This window comes from Hyperolius riggenbachi, chromosome 9 (assembly GCF_040937935.1).
Source record: "Hyperolius riggenbachi isolate aHypRig1 chromosome 9, aHypRig1.pri, whole genome shotgun sequence".
Lineage (NCBI taxonomy): Eukaryota > Metazoa > Chordata > Amphibia > Anura > Hyperoliidae > Hyperolius > Hyperolius riggenbachi.
The window spans coordinates 279,712,111-279,731,320 of NC_090654.1; the positions used below are offsets into that span (position 1 = coordinate 279,712,111).

The 19,210-nt window shown below is 48.6% G+C and overlaps 1 protein-coding gene across 6 annotated transcripts in view; it reads right to left on the reverse strand.

Annotated features, from left to right (window-relative positions):
* UNC79 (unc-79 homolog, NALCN channel complex subunit) overlaps nt 1-19,210 on the reverse strand; it is a 282,366-nt gene that overhangs the window by 53,084 nt on the left and 210,072 nt on the right. For all 6 annotated transcript variants that reach the window (XR_011024177.1, XM_068254657.1, XM_068254659.1 and 3 more), the window contains 4 exons: nt 12,491-12,603; nt 12,309-12,394; nt 4,824-4,997; nt 2,816-2,884 (listed from right to left, as the gene is read on the reverse strand). Coding sequence is in view for 5 of the 6 variants with exons in the window: in XM_068254657.1 (XP_068110758.1) it covers nt 2,816-2,884; nt 4,824-4,997; nt 12,309-12,394; nt 12,491-12,603 (442 nt within the window). In the remaining variant the exon portion in view is untranslated. The remainder of the gene's footprint in view (nt 1-2,815; nt 2,885-4,823; nt 4,998-12,308; nt 12,395-12,490; nt 12,604-19,210) is intronic.

A 19,210-nucleotide genomic window follows, 5' to 3' on the forward strand; every position in this document is an offset into this window, starting at 1 on the left:
GTGAGCCGCCTTTCCATCAGGCGCTTGTAGGCACGTGCCTACAGTGCCTTATGGTAAATCCGGCCTTGCCTCCAGGCAACCACTATATAGGCAAGTCGGAGGATTAGACCTGTCCCCACTCAGGATTAAAAAGAACCCGTAACAAAAAAAAGTCCCCTGGGGGGTACTCACCTCGGTAGGAGGAAGCCTCAGGGTCCCAATGAGGCTTCCCCACCCCTGTAGCTGCAGGCAGTCCAGCGCTGGCTCCCCTGAAGCGTCCCGCAATCCTGGCTCGACAAGCTCAACATTGCTAATATATTTACGTTCCCTGGCTCCAGCGGGGGAGCAATAGAGGCACTCAGCACAGAGATAGGCGGAAATAACCGATCTCCTTCGGGTCTGCTCTACTACGCAGGCGCAGGAGACTTGCGCCTGCGCAGTAGAGCGGACCGACAGCGATCGGCTATTTCCGCCTATCTCCGAGCCGATACTGCGCCTGCGCTGGAGCTGGAAAAGTAAATATTTACATCCCCGCTGTTCCGGGAGCTTTTTCGCCGCCGCCATGGGACACAGGAGGACGGGGGAAGCCTCAATAGGATCCAGAGGCTTCCCCCACCAGAGGTGAGAAACTTTTCCTCATTACAGGTTTTCTTTAAGAAGTCACTCTCTGTTGATTGGAAGAAATGGGCAACACCCCTCTACCAAAGGTGGACCGACTGACAGAGGTGCTAAGCTTTGAACTAGACCTGCAATTGTTATATGCTTCATTTATAGCATGATGAAGTGGAATATGTCTGCGAAATGCATTGCACAGCACATTTGGAGTATGCAAATACTTTTTTGTTGAATATTATCAATGGAATTTTGTGTCTACTTGGAGGAGGTAAGTCCACCACTATTTTTAACGATTTTACGAATTTTTATCCTACTGGCGCCTCTGTCTGTTTACAGGTTGCGTCCCATAACACTTTTAAAGATGAGTGGATCCGTACTGCTCATGTGCAAGTGCAGGCTTTTGCATGCACAGTACGGTTGCACCCATCTTCCAAAGCTCTCGGGGAGGTGATTGCTCCCAAAGTCTGTTGAGGAGCCCCGAAGGTGCGATTAATTCAATGGAGAACAGCAGAGGAACGAGGGGACAGAGAGAGGACAAGGAAGACTATATGGGATCCAGAGCCTTTCCTCTACATAGGTAAGTATATATCTCAATTTTTGCAGCTCGCTTCAAAATTAGGAATGGTCAATGAGACGCAAATAATTTTGAGTTGATGCAGGATCATGCAAATTTTGTATGCAAGGTAAGGCAGCTTGAACATGGACAACAGGAGGATCAGCAGGATTTGATTTGGTTCATTTTCAAGCTCCATAAATTTGAATAATACTGCATCAACTCGAAATTATTTGCATCTCACTGACCATTCCTATTCAGTAAGTCTACTTGTTCAACAGTTTCAAAGAAAGCAACAAATTCCTGTGTGCTTTTTAGGTATATGACCTCTCACATTGGAAGACGTACACTTAGCCACTTTGATACAGTATATCTACGTCAGTTGTGGCACCCTCCACGCCCCAGCCACGTAGATATACTGACCTGCTTGCAGCCCTGTTGTGCAGGAACAGGTGCGCTTCAGAGCGCACCTCCCGGCACTAACAGCTGCAATACTAACTGGTGAAAGGGAAAATGTTCCCTTGTAGCCAATTAGTAACCCCCCTGCGGATGAACGATCACCGCTGTAGCAAACAGCGGGGATCCTTCATCTCTCCCCTCGGTGGCCAGATCTGTTAAAAGAAAAAGGAGCAGAAAGCAGCCTGACTCACCTTTTTCTGTTCCAGCGATCAGCCTGCAGCCCGAGCCTCCGATCCCCACTCTGCACACAGCCCTGTGATGCTGAATAGCCGAGTCCCGGCTTGATGACGTCATCAAGCCGGGACCCGGTAACCGGCATCACAGGGCTGCGTGCAGAGCGGGGATCGGAGGCTCGGGCTGCAGGCTGATCGCTGGAACAGGAAAAGGTGAGTCAGGCTGCTTTCTGATCCTTTTTTTTTTAACAGATCTGGCCACCGAGGGGGCTACCTGGGTGGGAGGTGGGACATCTGGCTGGCCCTTATGGTGGTGCGTGGACCCCTGGTGGGGGGTAAAATGTGCAGCTGGGGGGGGGGTTGAAGTAAGAGGGGATGCATTTTAATTTTAAGTGTATAATTTTATACTGGGGGCAGATCTGGCCATAATGGTGGGGAGGCCCTAATCCTGGGTGCACCCGCTAATCCTGAGGGCGCATCTGGCTATAATGGGGGAGCAATATTCATGGGGACACATTTAGTTATAATGAGGGGCAGTAATCCTGGGGATACATCTGTCTATACTGGGAGGTGCCAAACACAGAGGACACATCGGGCTATACTGGGGGTGACTGATATTGGGGACACATCTGGCTATAGTGGGGGGGGGGGGGGGGGTCTGATACTCGGGACACATTTTGCTATCTATACTGGGAAACATAATACTGGTCACATGTTTTTATCTTCTGTGGCACTTTTTATTTTTAAACTGGAATTGCTAAAAGCTGAGCAAAAATACATTTTTTTCATTTTTCCCCTCTTCTTCCCATTAAAATGCATAGAAAACTTTTTTGGTCTAGGGACAAAATAACCGCCAATGAAAGTCTAGTTTGTCCTGAAAAAAACGATATCTAGATCATTTAGGTGTCGTGAGTAGGGATCAAGTTATGGCTGATTAAAAAGGGACATTGCTAAAACGTCAAAATTGCTCTGGTCAATAAGGGGTAAACAAGATCTGGAAGCTAAGTGGTTAGATAATGGGAGGCCGGCAACTTACCCTGGTGGCATTGGTGGCCGGGATCTTCAAGAGGCAGATCATTATCCGCAGGCTGGAATCTAAGGAACACTGCAGGGACAGATCATAAATATATGAAAAACAATAAAATAAAATAAAAAACAAAAAAATGACAGGTAAGCGACTACTTTCAGGGCACGGCCATAGACTTTAATGCAATTGTTAAAACGTCGAGAAAAGCAGAAAAAAGGAAGCCGTGAAAAATGTTGTTAACATTAGAACATTATAGTTATTGAGGTAGATATCGGTTTAGAAGTTTACAACATTATAGTTTTTGTCATATTATTTCGTTAATAAGTACAGAGTTTACATTTTCAAAGGTATTATCGTTAATATATGTAAAAGGGTGATTCTGCAGAGGGAGTGGTTAGGGTTAGGCACCACCTAGGCGGCGGTTAGTTTTAGGCAACACCAGGGGTGGTAGTTAGGGTTAGGCACCACCAGCGGGAGTGGTTAGGGTTATGCACCACCTAGGCGGCGGTTAGTTTTAGGCAACACCAGGGGTGGTGGTTAGGGTTATGCACCAGCAGGGGGGTGATTAGGGTTAGGCACCACCAGGGGGAGTGGTTAGGGTTAGGCACCACCTAGGCGGCGGTTAGTTTTAGGCAACACCAGGGGTGGTGGTTAGGGTTAGGCACCAGCAGGGGGGTGATTAGGGTTAGGCACTACCAGGGGGAGTGGTTAGGGTTAGGCACCACCTAGGCGGCGGTTAGTTTTAGGCAACACCAGGGGTGGTAGTTTGAGTTAGGCACCAGCAGGGGGGTGATTAGGGTTAGGCACTACCAGGGGGAGTGGTTAGGGTTAGGCACCACCTAGGCGGCGGTTAGTTTTAGGCAACACCAGGGGTGGTGGTTAGGGTTAGTCACCAGCAGGGGGGTGATTAGGGTTAGGCACTACCAGGGGGAGTGGTTAGGGTTAGGCACCACCTAGGCGGCGGTTAGTTTTAGGCAACACCAGGGGTGGTGGTTAGAGTTAGGCACCAGCAGGGGGGTGATTATGGTTAGGCACCACCGGGGGGGTTGGTTAGGGTTAGGCACCACTGGGGAGGGTTCTGTGTGAGGGTAGTGTTGGGTTAAGCACTATTGACAAAAAACACGACATTTAACGTTAATATTTATTCGTTATTATATCTCTTTTGTTTTTTGCAATAGTAAATATAGTTAATAAAGCTTGACAACCATGGTTCTCGTTATCAAATTTTGTTAATACCTGGTGCCAAATTTGTTAATAAGTCGAGACCTTTTTTCATGGCGCCCTTTTTTCATGCACGCAGTAATAGTATGTTATAGTTAAACCGCAATGTATGACCACCTCTAGTTTAATAAAGGTACCTGCGTACAGCATCATCCACAAGGCAATCCTAGGCAGTTGCCTAGGGCCTGTAGAGAATCTAGGGGCCTGGTGGAGGCAACCCCCACCAAATCTTCCTTAAAAAAATCCAGACGACCATTAGTGCAAAAACCACTATCTTGCCTAGGATCCCATTTCATACTAATCCATTCCTGGCCTCCACAGTCCCACCTAGAGGCATCAATGCTAATGGTGTTGTATTAGTATTTAATGTTGTGTTAGGTGATAGTACCTGTTAAACAACTACCCCCCGCCCTCCTTTTTGTTTCACGCTCTATTACAGTTTGTATGAGCTATGTAGGGAACCCGCAGGGACACTGAGAAAAGTCTTTTTATGAGAATAATTTTGAAATTGACATAAGGCCTAATTTGAATAGGTGAGATTTTAAGCATATTGTTTCTGCCTCCTAGATGCTTCACATCATTGTCTGAGGAAGCGGGTATGCTTGCGAAACGCGTTGCATGTGGAGTTACTGTTGTGAGATTTTTTTCGCAAATAAAGAAAATGCTTTTTGAAATTACACATGTGGTGTATTGTTGGAGGTATCTATTTTTAAAAAGATTTTAAATGTTTTTATTCTGATTGGCGCCTCTGTATCATCGATCTCAATTCCCATAATGCACTGGTAAGATCGCCTACCTTTAGTGGCAGAACAGAAGGTAATTTGGTGAAGAAGGTTTGGAACTGGTTGCAGATGGTCGTCCAGAGATTGCTGGGAGAATCCATAGGTAAGGCCTCCATGAAGGTAGCAATGTTTTCTAAGCAGCGCAACATAACACCCCCTGCAGGCAAATTCTTTTTGTTGTTCAAACCCTAAACATAGAGAGACAAGTGTCAGTTCAGCAACGATTTATTACAAATAGTATGGCATGTCTTTCCAACCACATATATTTTAATTAAGAGGTGTTCAAGTCCCAAAACTAAAATTTCAACAACTACTCTAGGCCGGATGCACACTATAAGCACTTTTTAGGAGCGCTTGCGTTTGATTAGCGCTTGCTCAGCGCTTGTTAAAAAATTGTTCCCATTCACTTTCATTAAAATTGCTTAAAAAATTGCGTAAAAATCCCAGATTTTTACGCGATTTTAATGAAAGTGAATGGGAGCAATTTTTTAACAAGCGCTCAGCAAGTGCTAATCAAACCCAAACGCTCACAAAAGTGCTTATAGTGTGGATTTGGCCTAAGGTCTCATTCAGACTATGTGCGCTGCAGTGCGCATTTCGGCAGTGTGCATAGTGTGCGACACGAAACGGTAGAAGCGCATAGACAGCCCTTCTGCCGCTCCCATCATATGCGCTGCGCAGCATTGTGATGTGCTATTGCGCTGCTGCATGCATTTTTTGGGAATCGCAGCGCAAAGCCACTCACTGTAGTGAATGTTATCAGCAGCGCAGCGCATAGTACCACAGATGGTGTGCGATCGTACGCATTGCGTTCCAATCGCACAGCCATCTGCGCTAAATGATGTGAACGAGGCCTTAGTGTTGGCATGTCAATATCCTATACAATACAACCTAACTGTCCCTGCGTCATCCTTCCTGCCCCTGTCTGTGTGTCCGTGGGTTTTTTGTACTGTGCATGTGCGCAGTACAGACAGCCGTTGGGACAGGAGGACAGGCCAGGGAGCCAGACAGGGGGCGCGGGCGGGTGTGAGCGCGCACTGACTGGCGGCGGTGGCGTGAAGAGACCTAGAGCTTAGGTCAACTAGCTAACAATATTAACGGTGTCTATGCTAATAGCACACTAGCTGCAGTGTGTGCTGTTCCATGTGGCACTAGGTACGCGTCACACACGTGCCACGTGGTAGAGGCGCCACCACATGGTGATGGACGGGCGGCGCCAGACATGGGGATGACGACATAGAAAGCTGACAGTCGTGGCAACAGGGCAGCTGAGATTTTAATACACATGCACACCGATGGGGACATATACATTTGGGGGCAGCCAGGCAGGTGGTGCTAGGACGATTTATGATAGATTTCATGCTGAACAAGCAGACAATAGATCTCTCTCCAATCAGAGTGACGTCTGTCTCTTCATCGATCTGCCCGTACATCACTAGATGAATGTGTTGGATTTAACAATTATTGTTTTTTTTAATTACATTTTTTGTTTTGTTGTTTTATTATTACTTTAATTGCAGTATAGTAAAGCAACCACAAGATGTCAGTGTCTGTAATCTGTGGTGATGATCCCTATGGAATTGTGATTTCCTGTATTCACTGTCCCTCTCTGTTCTAAGTAAGCTGCATTGCCTGATGGTGGTGTATGATATACTAGCCAACCCGCGTCGTAGCATACGCCGCATCTATCTATCTAATAGAGTACGTGCCTCAACCTTGAAGCAAGAAGAAGTAGGCTTTCCATGAGAAAATATATGCATGCTCAAACACCAAGTTTAACCCTAGCAAGTCTGGCTTTGCAAATCCAGCCTAATTGGCTATTCATGAGGCAATGCTCATGCAAATATGCATTTGCTTTCGCATGCCAAACTATGCAGGGTCCAAAAACCAATACCGCAAAGCGATCGCCCTGCGGGTATTAGTTCATGCTACATTAGCACTATCCAGGAGCGCCACGGGGAGGATTCCGAATGCCCCCATACAACCGGGGGACTGCGGGGTCCCAGGCTCTCTTACTGCCTGGGAACCACAGTGGCACCCCGGAGGGGGAGGCTGGGTGGCGCAGCTGCACCCCCCCCCCTCAAGTGTGGTCAGCGCCGGGGAGAGCCATCCGCACCCACCTCCCAATATTAAAAACAGGCACTTACCTTAACGTCCATTGCGTTCTGCAACATGCACATTAACTTGGGGGCACCACATGAGAAAGGAGTGAAGCATGGGTCACCCCGAGCTTTAGAGCTCAGGGCTGGCTCACATACAACACTCCGGGGTGGGGGGAGGACAGGCGCAGACAACTCACTCCAGGGCTCACACCACCAGAGCAAGCCATCCACCACCTGCCTCCAAAGGATACAACTGCAAAAAATGCTTTCCATGAGAAAAATTTTGCGTGCTCAAACACCAAGTTTAACCCTAGCAAGTCTGGCTTTCCAAATCTGGCCTAATTGGCTATTCATGAGGCAATGCTCATGCAAATATGCATTTGCTTTCGCATGCCAAACTATGCAGGGTCAAAAAACCAATACTGCAAAGTGCTCTCTCGCTGCCTTGGAACCACAGCGGCCCCCCGGAGTGGGAGGCTGGGTGGCGCAGCCGCCCCCCCCCCCCCCCCCCCAAGCGTGGCCAGCGCTGGGGAGAGCCGTCCGCACCCACCTCCTAATATTAAAAACAGCCACTTACCTTAACGTCCATTGGGTTCTGCTACATGCGCATTAATTTTCTCATGGAAAGCATTTTGTGCAGTTTGTATCCTTTGGAGGCAGGTGGTGGATGGCTTGCTCCGGTGGTGTGAACCCTGGAGTCAGTGCGCCTGTCCCCCCCCCCCTCCCCCCTCTGGAGTGCTGTATGTGAGCCAGCCCTGAGCTCTAAAGCTCGGGGTGACCCATGCTTCTCTCCTTTCTCATGTGGTGCCCCCAAATTAATGCGCATGTAGCAGAACGCAATGGACGTTAAGGTAAGTGCCTGTTTTTAATATTGGGAGGTGGGTAGAGATGGGCCGAACCTCCGATTTTAGGTTCGCGAACCGGGTTCGCGAACTTTCGCGTAACGTTCGGTTCGCGTTAAAGTTCGCGAACCGCAATAGACTTCAATGGGGATGCGAACTTTGAAAAAAAAAATAATTATGCTGGCCACAAAACTGATGGAAAAGATGTTTCAAGGGGTCTAACACCTGGAGGGGGGCATGGCGGAGTGGGATACATGCCAAAAGTCCCAGGGAAAAATCTGGATTTGACGCAAAGCAGCGTTTTAAGGGCAGAAATCACATTGAATGCTAAATGACAGGCCTAAAGTGCTTTAAAACATCTTGCATGTGTATACATCAATCAGGTAGTGTAATTAAGGTACTGCTTCACACTGACACACCAAACTCACCGTGTAACGCACCGCAAACAGCTGTTTGTGTAGTGATGGCCGTGCTGGACTGGTATGCAGTGGCAGGTTCACTGAACACAACAGGTATGCAGTGGCGGGTTCACTAAACAGGTATACAGTGGCGGGTCCACTGAACAGAACAGGTATGCAGTGGCGGGTTCACTGAACACAACAGGTATGCAGTGGTGGGTTCACTGAACAGGTATGCAGTGGTGGATTCACAGAACAGGTATGCAGTGGTGGGTTCACAGCACAGGTATGCAGTGGTGGGTTCACTGAACAGGTATGCAGTGATGGGTTCACAGCACAGGTATGCAGTGGCAGGTTCACTGAACAGGTATGCAGTGATGGGTTCACAGCACAGGTATGCAGTGGTGGGTTCACAGAACAGGTATGCAGTGGTGGGTTCACAGCACAGGTATGCAGTGGCAGGTTCACTAAACAGGTATGCAGTGGTGGGTTCACAGAACAGGTATGCAGTGGTGGGTTCACAGCACAGGTATGCAGTGGCAGGTTCACTGAACAGGTATGCAGTGATGGGTTCACAGCACAGGTATGCAGTGGTGGGTTCACAGAACAGGTATGCAGTGGTGGGTTCACAGCACAGGTATGCAGTGGCAGGTTCACTGAACAGGTATGCAGTGATGGGTTCACAGAACAGGTATGCAGTGGCAGGTTCACTGAACAGGTATGCAGTGGTGGGTTCACAGTACAGGTATGCAGTGGTTGGTTCACAGAACAGGTATGCAGCCAGCCAGGAACAAGTTAAGCCTAACTAATCTTTCCCTGAGAGACAGTCTGCAGCAGCTCGCCCTACTCTCACTAACGCAGGCAGCACACGAGTGACCGTAATGGCCGCCGCTGCCTGCCTTATATAAGGGGGGTGGGGCTCCAGGAGCTAGTGTAGCCTAATTGGCTACACTGGGCCTGCTGACTGTGATGTAGAGGGTCAAAGTTGACCCTCAAGGTGCATTATGGGGCGAACCGAACTTCCGCAAAGGTTCGCCAGCGGGACGCGAACGCGAACCACCGAAGTTCGCGTGGAACCGTTCGCCGGCGAACCGTTCGGCCCATCTCTAGAGGTGGGTGCAGACGGCTCTCCCCGGCGCTGGCCACACTTGGGAGGGGGTCATCCACGCCACCCAGCCTCCCCCTCCGGGGTGCCGCTGTGGTTTCCAGGCAGTGAGAGAGCCTGGGACCCTGCGGTCCCCCCAGTTGTATAAAAAGGGGGCATTAGGAATCCTCCCCGTGGCGCTCCTGGAGGCCTGGAGCACACCAAAAACTGCTAGCAGATTCGCAAAATGCTAGCAGATTTTGAAACGCTTTTTCTTATTTTTCTGTAGCATTTCACCTAGCATTTTGCGGTTTTGTAAAGCGTTTTTGGTGTAGTAGATTTCATACATTGTTACAGTAAAGCTGTTACTGAACAGCTTCTGTAACAAAAACGCCTGCAAAACCGCTCTGAACTGCCGTTTTTCAGAGCGGTTTGCGTTTTTCCTATACTTTACATTGGAGGCAGAAACGCCTCCACAATCCAAAAAAATGCCTCACCAGAGCGGGAGTATGCGTTTCAGCAAAACGCCTCCCGCTCTGGTGTGCACCAGCCCATTGAAATACATTACCCAAGCGTATCCGCAGCCGCAAGTGGATCGCAAAACGCTGCCGAACCGCTCTGGTGTGCACTAAGCCGGATAGTGCTAATGTAGCATGTAGCAGGGTGACTGCTTTGTGGTATTGGTTTGTGCATGCATTTGCATGAGCATTGCCTCATGAATAGCCAATTAGACCAGATTTGCAATGTCAGACTTGCTAGGGTAAGGCCTCTTTTCCATGGACTGTGAATAGGCAGTGAAATGGCTCTCAAACTCTCACAACTGCAAACTGCTGCCTGGTAACTGCTCACTGCTGCCTGGTATCTGCTCACTGCTGCCTGGTAACTGCTTGTTGCTGCCTGGTAACTGCTTGTTGCTGCCTGGTAACTGCTTGTTGCTGCCTGGTAACTGCTTGTTGCTGCCTGGTAACTGCTTGTTGCTGCCTGGTAACTGCTTGTTGCTGCCTGGTAACTGCTTGTTGCTGCCTGGTAACTGCTTGTTGCTGCCTGGTAACTGCTTGTTGCTGCCTGGTATCTGCTCACTGCTGCCTGGTAACTGCTTGCTGCTGCCTGGTAACTGCTTGTTGCTGCCTGGTAACTGCTTGTTGTTGCCTGGTAACTGCTTGTTGCTGCCTGGTAACTGCTTGTTGCTGCCTGGTAACTGCTTGTTGCTGCCTGGTATCTGCTCACTGCTGCCTGGTAACTGCTTGCTGCTGCCTGGTAACTGCTTGTTGCTGCCTGGTAACTGCTTGTTGCTGCCTGGTATCTGCTCGCTGCTGCCTGGTAACTGCTTGCTGCTGCCTGGTAACTGCTTGTTGCTGCCTGGTATCTGCTCACTGCTGCCTGATAACTGCTTGCTGCTGCCTGGTAACTGCTTGTTGCTGCCTGGTATCTGCTCACTGCTGCCTGGTAACTGCTTGCTGCTGCCTGGTAACTGCTTGTTGCTGCCTGGTATCTGCTTGCTGCTGCCTGATAACTGCTTGCTGCTGCCTGGTAACTGCTTGTTGCTGCCTGGTATCTGCTCACTGCTGCCTGGTAACTGCTTGCTGAGCACACAGCTCAACAGTCCGTGGAAAAGAGGCCTTAAACTTGGTGTTTGAGTACGCATACATTTTCTCATGCAAAGTACTTTTTCTTCTTGTTTGAAGGTTGAGGCACTTAGTCTATTATATATATAGATTTCTGCATGCTTTTCCTTCAGTAAATAGTTCTAACTTGTTATACTGAGTGCCTATCTGCATTTACAGAACACTCCAGCAGTATGGACACCTTTACAGTTTGTTCAGTTTTCTCTGTTCTACCATTGTACTCTGCTGTCTCTCGACAATGACTGTGGGCTCTATTCATAAAAAAGATGTGGCGAAAAAACTCCTGGAGGTAAAATACCGCAGCGGTATTTTACACTTCTGGGTGGTCATTCAAAGAAATCTTGAAAGCTGCGATCGCAGAGCGGAGATCTCCCGCTGAAAGCTGGCGGTAAGCTGTCGGAAGGCATGCGGAAACACTTCCGCCGGCAGAGTCCCTCCGTGCACTGCTCTCTCTGGGAGGTCTGTCCCATTCACTTGTATGGAATCCGCAAAATCAGAGGAAGCGGTATTTCCCGTCCACATACCGCTTCCTCTAATCTTTATGAATGGCCATTTTGTTACTTTTTTCTAGATTAATCTAGAAAAACACTGGAGAAGGCGGAAATTTCTCGCTCTGCTGGGGGATTGTAGATTTTCATGCGGGAACAGCTTTTATGAATACCCACTTTGCTAAATGGACGAGAAAACCCGCTGTTTTGAGCGGAAAACTTGCGGTAAGGTTTTATGAATAGAGCCCTGTATGACCTGAGCACTTTGAGTAAAGGCAGCCATACACTGGTCGACCAACAGATAGATCCCTCTCTGATCGAATCTGATCAGAGAGGGATCTATTGGCTGCCCATTACTGCACACAGATTTTGAATTGATTTCAACTTGAAATCGATTCACAACCTGTGGTGCTGCTGCCTGCTCGCTGCCCCGGTCAGCAGTGATACATTACCTGTCCGCCGACGCGAGTCCCCGGTCCATGCTGACACTTTCTCCGGCTGGCCTGTCTCTTCTTCACTTCCTGTCCCGTCCTGTGACGAGCGGAAGTACAAACAGTAGAGGGCGCTCTACTGTTTGAACTTCGGCTTGTCACAGGAAGAGACAGGCCAGCCGGAGAAAGTGTCAGCATGGACCACTAACTCGCGCCGGCGGACAGGTAATGTATCACTGCTGATATGCTGCGTCAAAGTCGTCGCCAAATCGACCGCCACTAGCAACGCGCTCCGCAATCAAGCAATATTTTCCGCCAGGACAGATAGGCTGAATCGATCAATTTCAGATGGAAATCGAACGTTCAACTTTTGCATTATCGATTTCACAGTAGATTCGATCACAGTGATCCAATCTGCTGTATATCGACAGGAAATCGACGTAATGTATGGGTCTTTAGAGTCCTGTGAGAAGGCTTTCCACTGGTCTGTAGAGTAACAAGGAGATGTATGAGGTCAGCAGTTCCTCACCTCCAGGAGTTGGCTGAGGGCAGCGAAGGAACTGAGCTCATTGAAATCCATCAGCGATGCCGCTAAGGTCCGCAGGAAACACCCATCTATAAATAACAAACAAGAAGACCTGTGAGTTTGCTGATAGGACAGGACAGTTGACCGGCACACAAGGCTCATGTTGTGGGCTGTGGGTAACGTACCTTTGACATTGCTTTGGAACAGTTGGGTGAAGATGCCATTGGGCGCCAGCTGGTGGAATACACAGCGAAGAAACTGTTTTGCCACGCCCGCCACGTTTCCAGGAATCATCATACTGCAGAAGACACAGAAAGACAACCGCATTATAGGAATCCTCCTGAACAGCAGAGGGCGCATCTCACTAATATAAATGTGATTTGTTTAAATGTTTGGATGTTTGTTACTCAAACACAAACAAACACAGAACATTTATATCGCGCTTTTCTCCTGGCAGACTCAAAGCGCCGCCGCACGAGGGCCCCTGAAGTTCCGTTTTCTTCAGGGGCCCATTAAGTATTTTTTTTTTTTTTAAATTTTTTTTTATTATTTTATTCCCCGGGGGGGCCCCCGATTCCTATCCTCCCTCCCTCCCTCACCTCGGGGGCCCCCCTCCCGATATGCGCGGCGGGAGAGCGAGCGAGCGAGCGGCAAATGCAGGAAGTCTTTAGGGCTCTCCAGGCATCCGCTAGAGGCCCAGCCGCTTAGTCTCCAATATGTCTCCAGTTGGAGACATATTGGAGACTCAGCGGCTGGGCCTCTAGCGGATGCCTGGAGAGCCCTGAAGACTTCCTGCATTTGCCGCTCGCTCTCCCGCCGCGCATATCGGGAGGGGGCCCCCCGAGGTGAGGAAGGAAGGGAGGGAGGGAGGATAGGAGTCGGGCCCCCCACCCGGATAGCTACCCACCCGGCTACCTAACCACCTACCCACCCGGCTACCTACCTACCCACCCACCAGGCTTCCTACCTACCCACCCGACTACCTAACCACCCACCAGGCTTCCTACCTACCTACCCACCCGGCTACCTACCCACCCACCAGGCTTCCTACCTAACCACCCACCCAACTACCTAACCACCCACCCGGCTACCTACCCACCCACCAGGCTTCCTACCTAACCACCCACCCAACTACCTAACCACCCACCCGGCTACCTACCCACCCGGCTACCTACCCACCCGGCTACCTACCTACCTACCCACCCGGCTACCTACCTACCTAACCACCCACCCGGCTACCTACCTAACCACCCACCCGGCTACCTACCTAACCACCCACCCGGCTACCTACCGGGCTAGTTACCAACCCACCCACCAGGCTACCCACCCACCCACCCACCAGGCTACCTACCTAACCACCCACCAGGCTACCTACCTAACCACCCACCCGGCTACCTACCTAACCACCCACCTGGCTACCTACCGGGCTAGTTACCAACCCACCCACCAGGCTACCTACCTACCCACCCACCAGGCTACCTACCTAACCACCCACCCGGCTACCTACCGGGCTAGTTACCAACCCACCCACCAGGCTACCTACCCACCCACCAGGCTACCCACCCACCCACCCGGCTACCTACCTAACCACCCACCCGGCTACCTACCTAACCACCCACCCGGCTACCTACCTAACCACCCACCCGGCTACCTACCGGGCTAGTTACCAACCCACCCACCAGGCTACCTACCTACCCACCCACCAGGCTACCTACCTAACCACCCACCCGGCTACCTACCGGGCTAGTTACCAACCCACCCACCAGGCTACCTACCTACCCACCCACCGGGCTACCTACCTACCTACCTAGTTACCCACCCACCCACCCACCAGGCTACCTACCCACCCACCCACTCACCCACCCACCCACTAGGCTACCTATCCACCCAACCACCCATGGGAGCTGCGCGCCGGATGGAGGCTGGGACAGGAGGTCTGCTGCTGCAGGTGAGTAAATGTTTTTGTTTTATTTATATTAGCAGGTGTATGTTCTGGGCATATCTGCCGACATGATTGCACGTATTTTCTGGGCATATCTGCCGACTTGTTTGCACGTATTTTCTGGGCATATCTGCCGACTTGATTGCATGTATTTTCTGGGCATATCTGCCGACTTGTTTGCACGTATTTTCTGGGCATATCTGCCGACTTGATTGCATGTATTTTCTGGGCATATCTGCCGACTTGATTGCACGTATTTTCTGGGCATATCTGCCGACATGATTGCACGTATTTTCTGGGCATATCTGCCGACATGATTGCACGTATTTTCTGGGCATATATGTGTATTTTCTTGAGAAAACCTGCACAATTATGTGAATTTTCTGGGGAAAGGGTCACCAAAACTTGGGCCCACTGTCTTTGCGTTGCACTTTTCAAGGGAACCTGAGGTGAGAATAATATTGAGGCTGACATATTTCTCTCCTTTTAAGCAATACCAGTTGCCTGGCTGCCGTGCTGGTCCTCTGCCTCTTATTCTTTCAACCATAGACCCTGAACAAGCATGCAGCAGGTCAGGGGTTTCTGACAATATTGTCAGAACTGAGAAGATTAGCTGCATGCTTGTTGCTGGTGTAATTCAGTTTATTACTGCAGCCAAATAGATCAGCAGGGCCGCCAGGCAACTAGTATTGTTTAAAAGGAAATAAACCCTCACCCCGGGTTCGCTTTAAGTTACAGTTAGCTCCGCCCTCATCTGGTCATTGCCACGCCCATTTTTTGCCGCGGCGCTACGCGCCGCAGGTTCTATCCACTATTTTTTGCCCACGCCCATATTTTGCCGCGGCGCACGTAGCGCGCCGCAGGTCATAGGGGGCCCACAATTACAATTTTGCACAGGGGCCCACTGCTGGCTGTGTCCGCCACTGGCCAGAGCTGCAGCCAATAGGACACGCTCTACAGGAAGTGCAGTATTATTAGGCAAGTGGTATTTTTGAGGAATAATTTTATTATTGAACAACAACCATGTTCTCAATGAACCCAAAAAACTCATTAATATCAAAGCTAAATATTTTTGAAAGTAGTTTTTAGTTTGAGCTATTTTAGGGGGATATCTGTGTGTGCAGGTGACTATTACTGTGCATAATTATTAGGCAACTTAACAAAAAACAAATATATACCCATTTCAATTATTTATTTTTACCAGTGAAACCAATATAACATCTCAACATTCACAAATATACATTTCTGACATTCAAAAACAAAACAAAAACAAATCAGTGACCAATATAGCCACCTTTCTTTGCAAGGACACTCAAAAGCCTGACATCCATGGATTCTGTCAGTGTTTTGATCTGTTCACCATCAACATTGTGTGCAGCAGCAACCACAGCCTCCCAGACACTGTTCAGAGAGGTGTACTGTTTTCCCTCCTTGTAAATCTCACATTTTATGATGGACCACAGGTTCTCAATGGGGTTCAGATCAGGTGAACAAGGAGGCCATGTCATTTTTTCTTCTTTTATACCCTTTCTTGCCAGCCACACTGTGCAGTACTTGGACGCATGTGATGGAGCATTGTCCTGCATGAAAATCATGTTTTTCTTGAAGGATGCAGACTTCTTCCTGTACCAGTGCTTGAAGAAGGTGTCTTCCAGAAACTGGCAGTAGGACTGGGAGTTGAGCTTGACTCCATCCTCAACCCGAAAAGGCCCTACAAGCTCATCTTTGATGATACCAGCCCAAACCAGTACTCCACCTCCACCTTGCTGGCGTCTGAGTCGGACTGGAGCTCTCTGCCCTTTGCCAATCCAGCCACGGGCCCATTCATCTGGCCCATCAAGACTCACTCTCATTTCATCAGTCCATAAAACCTTAGAAAAATCAGTCTTGAGATATTTCTTGGCCCAGTCTTGACGTTTCAGCTTGCGTGTCTTGTTCAGTGGTGGTAGTCTTTCAGCCTTTCTTACCTTGGCCATGTCTCTGAGTATTGCACACCTTGTGCTTTTGGGCACTCCAGTGATGTTGCAGCTCTGAAATATGGCCAAACTGGTGGCAAGTGGCATCTTGGCAGCTGCGCTCTTGACTTTTCTTAGTTATTTTGTGCCTTGGTTTTTCCACACGCTTCTTGCGACCCTGTTGACTATTTTGAATGAAACGCTTGATTGCTCGATGATCACGCTTCAGAAGCTTTGCAATTTTAAGAGTGCTGCATCCCTTTGCAAGATATCTCAATTTTTTTGCCTTTTCTGAGCCTGTCAAGTCCTTCGTTTGACCCATTTTGCCAAAGGAAAGGAAGTTGCCTAATAATTATGCACACCTGATATAGGGCGTTGATGTCATTAGACCACACCCCTTCTCATTACAGAGATGCACATCACGTAATATGCTTAATTGGTAGTAGGCTTTCAAGCCTATACAGCTTGGAGTAAGACAACATGCATAAAGAGGATGATGTGGTGTAACGATCGGTGAGCACAGAGAGTATCTGATTACCGGTGATCTGCAGTATCACTGGGAATACAGATATATACCAGATTATAAGTGATCTGCAGTCTCACCGATAATCCGATATACTAGCTAACCTCTGTTCACCTGAGTAGAGTGTAGTGTTTGGTGTAACAGTAACACTTTGAGGACTAGGCCTCAGTGCAGCAAGGAGTACTGCACAGATTCCTTCCGCAGACCTGAGCTCTCCAAGACGGGAGGAGTCAGACTGACAGTAGGAAGGATGTCTGGAAGTGACCCTCAGGAGGAAGGATCGCTAACAGAGCGAGGAACCGCCTCTAACGGTAAGGTCGGTTCTCAAGGTCGGACAAGCCAGGTCGTACACACACAGACAGATAAAGTACAAGATCAGGAGAAAAAGGCGGAGTCTAAGTACAAGCAGGGTTCGGCAACGGGGTATCAGAAATATCGAGGTACAGAATCAGGAGGCTGAGGCAGAGTCTAGAAACGAGCCGGGGATCGGCAACAGAGTGTCAGAAATATCGAGGTACAAGATCAGAGTTCAGAAGGATAGTCAAGGCAGGCAAAGGTCATAACAGATAATCACAATCAAACTAGTACTTTAAGCTATCAACAGAATCTAGCTTAGTGTAGGATTACAGCTCCAGCTGGTCCCGGCACACTAACGGATCTGACTACGGATCTGGGTGCTCCCACGTATGTGATCGCACGCCAGACAAAGAGCAAGTGAACAACCAGCAGTATATATACTCTAGGACCTTTCCAGGACCTCCCTAATTGCTGGTCCAATGGGAGCAGTGGAATTTGTCAGCTGACCCAGCTGGTCAGCCGACTCCCTTCTAACTGCTATTTAAACTCTGCCTCTGTGCTCGCGCGCGTGTAAGTCTGAATCTTGGTGGACTATCAGTCCCAGCCACACCAGTACTGTCATGCAATGTATCTAGTGCGGGGGCCGCCTCTGATGCGGATTCCGCCGTTACCAATGCGGATTCCGCCGCACTGCCTATGCGGCATGCGGCGTTTTTTCCGCGTTGTGACGCCATGCTGGACGCGGAAACAGCCGCCTCACTTCGAGAGACGGCGGCCTTTCCGCGTTTCCTTACATGTGGTCAAAATACTAATTTGCCTAATAATTCTGCACTCCCTGTATAGGCAGTAGCAGTGTTAGGGAGTCTTGCCCAAGGTCTCCTACTGAATAGGTGCTGGCTTACTGAACAGGCAGAGCCGAGATTCAAACCCAGGTCTCCTGTGTCAGAGGCAGCCACTCGATCACACAACAATGGCTGAAGGGATTTGAATGAAATTTGGCACACACATAGTACATTATCTGGAATAACATATAGGATACTTTTTATCCCCATAACCAAAAAGTGGGCGGAGACAAATACAAATTTCACTGTGAAAATGTAAACTGCAGTCATTTATACACTTTTCTTGGCAGGATTCTCAAACTTTGCACAGTTGGCCACTGGGTGAATGAGATTAATATTCATGAAAATGGGTGAAGCCTACAAAAGCCAATCAAAATTCACTTATTGATTTTAAAGGGGAATATGTAATTGCTGCCATTCTTGCACTGTTAATGGCACAAGCCTCAAACCTGGTACAGTTGGTCATTGGGTCACTGGGGTTCAAATTCAGAAAAGGGGGTGGAGCTCAGAATTCTGACACACTATGATAGGCTTCTGTTTAATGGAGTCAATTTACAAAACGTATCTAACAAATCACCTCCTTTTATTAGTTTTTCCCCTAATTTATAAAATCATTTTTCAGCTGCTTCTAAGTAAAACCAAAAAATAAGGTTGTTTGTTTGTGGTTTGAGGTTTGAAGTTACTTTTCCTGTGTTATCCGGTATGCTTTGTTTTTGTCTGGTGCTTAAAACGTTAAATGAAAAACAATAAGGTGAGATAATATAGGAGATGAGTAAAGTAACTGTGAATCAACCTTTCTCTCAGAAATTTGAGAAAGTATAAAAAGTATCTCAGAGTTCCCTCAACCTAATTCCAATGACCCCACCCCCTTTCCTCAGGTATGGGCTGCAGACAGGCACGTTTGTCACCCAGACCCTAACCAAGGAGCTATGCTGTTGTAATACATGCAGATTTGTTTGCCATTGGCTTGGTAAATTAAGCAGGTCCTTTCCTGGATAAGACAATGGGCCTCAATTCTCTAAGATCATCTCCTCTCCTTAACGTGTCTGAGCTGTTACTAGTGTTATTACCATGGTGATAAGGCATGTAGTATTCACTAAACAATTTACCTCAGGCAAACCTAAAGTTAACTCTTCTGTCTTTAAGTTAAGGTGAGATCTCTTAAAGAGAAACTCCAACCTAGAATTGAACTTTATCCCAATCAATAGCTGATACCCCCCTTTACATGAGAAATATAATGATTTTCACAAACAGACCATCAGGGGGTGCTGTATGACTGATTTTGTGCTGAAACCCCTCCCACAAGAAGCTCTGAGTACCGCGGTACTCTGGGAAAACTGCCACAA